Source organism: Diuraphis noxia, unplaced genomic scaffold (assembly GCF_037042655.1).
Source record: "Diuraphis noxia isolate RWA-SAM2 unplaced genomic scaffold, SU_Dnox_SAM2 contig0001, whole genome shotgun sequence".
NCBI classification, from domain to species: Eukaryota; Metazoa; Arthropoda; class Insecta; order Hemiptera; family Aphididae; genus Diuraphis; species Diuraphis noxia.
In genome coordinates, this window is record NW_028301711.1 from 95,506,456 (window position 1) to 95,513,412 (window position 6,957).

General features: G+C 25.0%; 1 protein-coding gene across 1 annotated transcript; it reads right to left on the reverse strand.

Moving 5' to 3' along the window:
* Window positions 1-4,821: 4,821 nt before the first annotated feature.
* LOC107169546 (E3 ubiquitin-protein ligase RING1-like) lies at window positions 4,822-6,732 on the reverse strand. Its single transcript, XM_015519313.2, has 3 exons — window positions 6,481-6,732; window positions 5,808-6,412; window positions 4,822-5,090 (listed from the first exon to the last, which is right to left on the reverse strand). The coding sequence occupies exons 1-3, from the start codon at window positions 6,675-6,677 to the stop codon at window positions 4,885-4,887; spliced, it is 1,008 nt and encodes a 335-aa protein (XP_015374799.2). The 5' UTR covers window positions 6,678-6,732; the 3' UTR covers window positions 4,822-4,884.
* Window positions 6,733-6,957: the final 225 nt, after the last annotated feature.

The window sequence follows — 6,957 nt, forward strand, 5'->3', positions numbered from 1 at the left end:
CACAATTCTTGGTCTTATATAAAATTAATCATTAAAAAAAAGCTGGCTAGTGGTTACCGATCTGCTGTACAGTAGACGTTGAAGATATTGTTGGAATGGATCAGTTAAATTAAAATTCAATGATAAATTATATCATTAGAAAAATAGTTCTGAGCGTAGACAGACTGCTTATGCCTTATACTATAAACAATTATATTAATTTATAATATACACTAAGACATACTGGTATAAATAATCAAATTTAATAATTAAAAATTTTTTTTTTAAATATCTCATAACTATAAATAATGAAACTTCTTGTGAACTTTTTTTTTTTTACATGTAGAAAAATTATCCAAGAATCTTCTATTAAAATGTCTAATATTAGCTATGAAAATAAATCTTTAATGAATTTCTAACTGAAAAATAACTTACGAAATGTTATAACATTCTGATTACTATAAATGGCTAATAAGAGTCAAAACAGTTTGAAAATTGTATTTTTATCTCATCTTCATCTATTTAGTTTTCCAAAACAGCATTCAAGGACTAAAAACTATGTTGTATTAGGAGTTTGGACCGTGTGGTAATGAGTTATTCATGTGTTATCTTTATCGGTCTTAAAACATAAGGTCCATTGATTCCAAATATCATAATATGCATTAGCATCTGTATGTAGGGTAATGAGTATAAAATATTTCACAAAATGTTCACTTTGAAATATTTCAAACTTGAAACTTTCAGCTTTCTTGAAATATTGAAAAATATAATATTTTAATTTTATGTTTTTGGTATGTTTGACAAAATAATCACTAGATAGTCACACTTATTTCATAGCTGATTAGTGATTATCAGTTCATGATTATGATTTTCTTCGATGTTTATAAATTATAATGATAATTTATAATACTAATATAATATAACATTTTTATATTATTATATTCATAATATATTAATTTACAAATATAATATTATATTAGCCCTATAGCCTATAGGCTGTAAATTATAAATTATAATAAGGATTTAATAAATATAAAATTGTTATTTTACTTTAATTCAAATAGGAATATTTTATAAGGTTTTAACTCATAGATTATTATAATAGGGACTCTGGTTCAAGGCCGTAACTAGCAAACAATTTCGGGGGAGGGGGGTCTAACATTTTTTTTAATATAGATACTAAACACTTCATTTTTACGTTAAAAATATAAAATTTAATTATTATCATTATTAAAAACATAAGTCATTGTTATAATATTCAATTTACATAAACATAATAGTTGATTATTTATATACATATAAACTTATTCACATTACTTAAAAGCACATATTAAAAAAAGATAAAATAAAAAATAAAATTTTTTCAATATTAAATTTACAAAATAATTATTAATTTATAGTCTATAAGTATGTAATATGTTGACTATTTTATATTAGTAAAATAGCTCTATCTTTTTGAAGAGCAAATTTATTCAGGACGTCTTCGGGATCCACTTTAATATTTCTATATTACTATTTATAGTTAATAAACTATATTCACCACTAAAATGTTTATACTTTTAAAAATTTCTGGGGAGGGGTTCCGGACCCCTGGTCCCCCCCCCCCAGTAACGGTCTTGCTCTGGTTATAACTAAATCTAATTAGTAATTATAAAATATTAAATAAACATTTGTGTCTTGTAAATTTTTTAGTTATGTTTATATAAATTTTGTGTAATTCGTAGATTTAAATTTAAATTATTTTATACTATTTTTCATAAAAATGAAATATTTCAAAAAAATTAATTTCACGAAATGCTATAATAACTCAATTTGTATGTCATCTAATCTCATTGTACATTATTTGAAAGAGAGTAGATAATTAGATAACACCTCTGTTAACGTCTTATAATATTTTACCTATCTATATAATCATATTTCTAAAGAAGTGTAAAACAAAAACAGCTGCCGAAAACATCATCTCCTATACTTATAGTAATCTATGATACACAGAATCCTTAATGTTAAGAAAGAAAACTTACTACATTTTAAGAGACTGGACTTGAGTCTTTTTAATATGGGTTAATATTTAGGCAATTTGTAATTTCGTTGCCGCTATCTATGGCATTTGTGTTAGTGGTTAGTTGTCAATGATGATTGTATACAGGCGGACTTAGACATATTATTATTATCCTATCTAAATAGTAATTGGCACAGCGTTGCGGCGACTCAACAACAATCAAAAATACTACACGTCTACACATCCGCGATAATATGTTACATTTTTTGCCTTTGCAGTTCACCCATTACATCACTGTAATGAATAATAACGTTAACAATAATTTAGCAAAAAATCTATGACTTATAATTTTAAATAACATTTTATCAATTCATCTATTAGGTGGCTGGAGCATGATTAATTTCCGGTCAGAAATATAGCTCACTAGGTACTTCAATCACTACGCCCAATATAATGTTACGATTTTAATTTTGAACATAGATTGAATTCATCTATGCTTTAACTTATTTTTCTCGTTTTCTTTTTTGTTTTTACTTAGAAATTCACTAACAAAAAGAGTAAAACTGTATAATTTTCTTAATTCAAATTTAAGTCATTAATATGGAATATGAAAAAAGTAATATACTTAAAAGTGTTAAAGCATAGTAAAATTTGAGGAAAATTAAAATCGTAACATCCTTCTGAGTATGGTAATCGAAGTCAATGGCATTATTTTTTGATAAGAAAAATGTTTCTAATTTTATATGAAAGTATATAGGTGTTTAACATTTGCCTGTGCAATTTATGTGGGGGTGTTGAGCCATCTCTGCAATATACTCGGTTATACGAATTAAACATTAAACTTAATTTTCAGTTTTCACACAAAAACAAATCAAATATGAATGCTAAATGAAATGCCTAAATATTACTCCTTAATATAATTCAGTGGTGCTCAACCCACGGCCTGTGAAGCTATTCTGTGTGGCCCGTTACAAATTTTTAAATCAAACAATATATTCTAAAAAAAGTAAAGTTATATTTATTTATTTTAAAATAGTAATGATAATTGATAATAATAAAAAAAAAATACATATATTTGGTGCCCCGCTTGAAGATATGGTTGCTCAACAAAGTGGCACGCTAAACAAAAAATCATGGCATCACTGATATAATTCATGATTTAGCCAAGTTAAAGGCCTCTATTCGAATATCATAGCTCAATATTTTTTGATAAGTATTTGATTTTAATAAAATGTTATCGAAATAATCATATAGACAAAATGCATTCAAATAACTTCCTACTCTGGTTACAACAAATTATATACCAGTTAATGTAATATATAATGCAGTATTCGAAATATTGACAAATTTATAAGATCACAAATTAATTTTACAGTATAACAAATTAAAATTGTATTACTAAAAAATTTTCTAATTCCTATTCTCTATGTACCCATTGTAAAACATATTCAGATCTTAACTTTAGAAGTTATTTTGTTTTATTTCAAATCTAATCAGAACCTATCATTAATTAGCTACTGCCTACTACTAAACTATATTGTTGATGAAAATGGGTTAAGCCCTAGGAATATAATACCACTAATTTAACACATAATATAATATCTTAATCTTATAATTTATTAATTAATTGTTATACCTAAATACAAAATATTATATATTAAGTATAATCATACAAATAATAAATATGAATAAAACAAATATAATTTTTTTTCAAATTATTTTTAAATAATACTTATAAATTTGTATTATAAACTATCTATATGATTAAAAATATAGGACTTATTGAAAGAAAGTGATTAAATCACATTATATAAGATTTTATTAATTATTATATTTAATACTAGGTATAAAAAACTAAAGAAACCAATTCTACATTAGAACTGATATACATACAATTATACAAATATTCACTACGCATTAAAAATAAATAATATTTGACAAAGAAACTTACAAATATGAAAAAACCAATCAAAGTTTACATTTATGACGTAAAAGTAGAAATATTTATTTTTTAAATTATTAAATTCAAGACTTAAATAATTGAGCTTATTGAAAATAGTTATGTAATTACCAAGCAAATAACATTATACAAGGTACTTATTATTATTTTTATTAATATTTGTTAACAAATAAAAATGCATTATACACTTAAAACCATGACTAAATATATATTTATATTTTAATATACTATATTATTGGCTATGCTTAAAATTAGTCATAAGAAACTAATAATAAAATTATAATTTAATAATTTATGCAAAAGAGTAAAATATTTCTAGCGGCTTATTTACCTTCCAAAACTTATCCTGTATATTTCGAAGTGTTTGATTATCTTTGACAGGAATAAATTGATCTTCTGTGGGTGTAACATACATTAAAAAATCGAGAGATTGTTCCGGAAGCTCAGAACCAAGGTCCACATTCAATCGCATAGCTAAGTACTTATTCAAATTATTAAATTTAATACTATGTATAAAAAACTAAAGAAACCAATTCTACATTACAACTAATATACATACAATTATACAAATATTCACTACGCATTAAAAATAAATAATATTTGACAAAGAAACTTACAAATATGAAAAAACCAATCAAAGTCTACAAATATGAAAAAACCAATCAAAGTTTACATTTATGACATAAAAGTAGAAATATTTATTTTTAAAATTATTAAATTCAAGACTTAAATAATTGAGCTTATTGAAAATAGTTATGTAATTACCAAGCAAATAACATTATACAAGGTACTTATTATTATTTTTATTAATATTTGTTAACAAATAAAAATGCATTATACACTTAAAACCATGACTAAATATATATTTATATTTTAATATACTATATTATTGGCTATGCTTAAAATTAGTCATAAGAAACTAATAATAAAATTATAATTTAATAATTTATGCAAAAGAGTAAAATATTTCTAGCGGCTTATTTACCTTCCATAACTTATCCTGTATATTTCGAAGTGTTTGATTACCTTTGACAGGAATAAATTGATCTTCTGTGGGTGTAACATACATTAAAAAATCGAGAGATTGTTCCGGAAGCTCAGAACCAAGGTCCACATTCAATCGCATAGCTAAGTACTTATTCAAATGATCAACTAGAAAAAAAAAAAATATGGATATGTAATGATCATTTTGAAAATTTTGATTACGCTACTTTATTACACTTAAATTTGTAGGATTATTCAAGATATTAACCGCTTATGAATAATATAAGATTTAAAATTTTATTATAGTACTCCACATTTATATTTTTAATTAATTAATCCTACCCTTTTATAATATACATAAAAAAAGTCTTAATCCATGAATATTTATAGGTACTCAGTTTCACAATTTTGACCAGTGGTTAAACATTTGGTGAACACTGATTCTAGATGAAAAACTATTAGGAATCGCGGACCTCCTTCGAACTTTCTTTCGAATATCTTTTTTGTTTTTTACAAAAGTTTTTCTGGGATAAACAGTTATAAATGTTTTTGTATAAAATTAAGTCATTAAGTGTCCTTACATCATCAATGTTATACCTATACTGCTATACAATTTATACAACTTTTTTTATATTTTGATTACTTATCTACATATGTGTTGTGTTTTTACAATCCTTGAAGGCCTGTACTGTTGAATAAATAAATAATAATTGATAGCATGTTAACTACTTATTAGTCGTTATAGATTGATTTTTTAACGTGTGAAAAAAACTAGTATGAAAAACATCTAAACAGTAAAAAAAAGAATTGTATATAGAATTTTTAAAGGATATTTCATTCTGTACTGTTTAATTGTGATAAAGTAAATTAATTTATAAGGGGTACCTGTTGCGTTAGCTGTTGTTTTTATGTAACGTACAGAGTTTTCTTTCAAAACACTAATGAACGGATTATCACTGGTCATTACTGTAGGATGAGGTTTTAATACAAGTTCTATTTCATCTACTGGTACACCTATTGAAGCGCCATTACATTCTGCAGTATCCATGGTGTCAACAGTTGAGTCGGGTCCTTCTTTTTCCGAGATCATAACAGACTTTATCTTTTTTGCCACTTTTGTTTGCACCATTGTTCTTGTTACATTATCTTGACTTGAACTATTTGAAGGTTTTGAAGTATTTGATGAGCTACTTTCATTTAGTTCTTCATGTTGGTTCTTTTTGATTCGTTGTTGTCGATTTTGAGTTTGTAATTTAATACCTTCGTTTATTGACTGAACTAAATTAGCTTGACTGTGACTCTTATTTAACTTTTCCAATATTCTAGTTTGATGTGCTTCGTATTCATCACGGTTAGGATATATCATAGATATGATAAGATCAAAATTTGGATCAGGACGTAGGGACCGTTTAGAAGCTAGTTTCTTACGACAAGTAGGACATTCTTTGTTGCCTGAACGAAGGGCAGTCACAATGCATTCTGAACAGAATCTAAAAAAAAATTATCATTTTAATAATTATAATATTTTATAAATTAAAAAATAATGTGTTATAATTACCTATGGAGACATTCTTTAGTAGTCATAGTCTTTTTCAATACATCCAAACATATTGGACACATCAGTTCACTTTGTAGACTTTGTGGCGATATTTCAATTTCGGTGTTGTCTGTAATAGGTTCTTGAGGAGACCTATGCAACTCGTATAAAGAAAGTTCCCAAATTTTGTTGAGATCATTTGGATTTGCTGAAGCCATGTCAAAAAAAAATTGTTATTTTTACAGTCGGATAAAAATAGTGTAATAAAATTATTTATGAATGAGTATTAATGTATTACAACACGCTAATAATATTTAATAAAAACAATAAAAATGTATTAATTAATTTAACTGTATATATTAAATAATATAACTTGAAGCAAAATAATATTATGTTCAAAACAAAAAAAATCGACCATGCTTTTTGGCTGTAGTATGTACAAGTGACTATGTTAGGTTAGTTGTGGATAGTGTTTATAAACAATGTACGATGAAATGG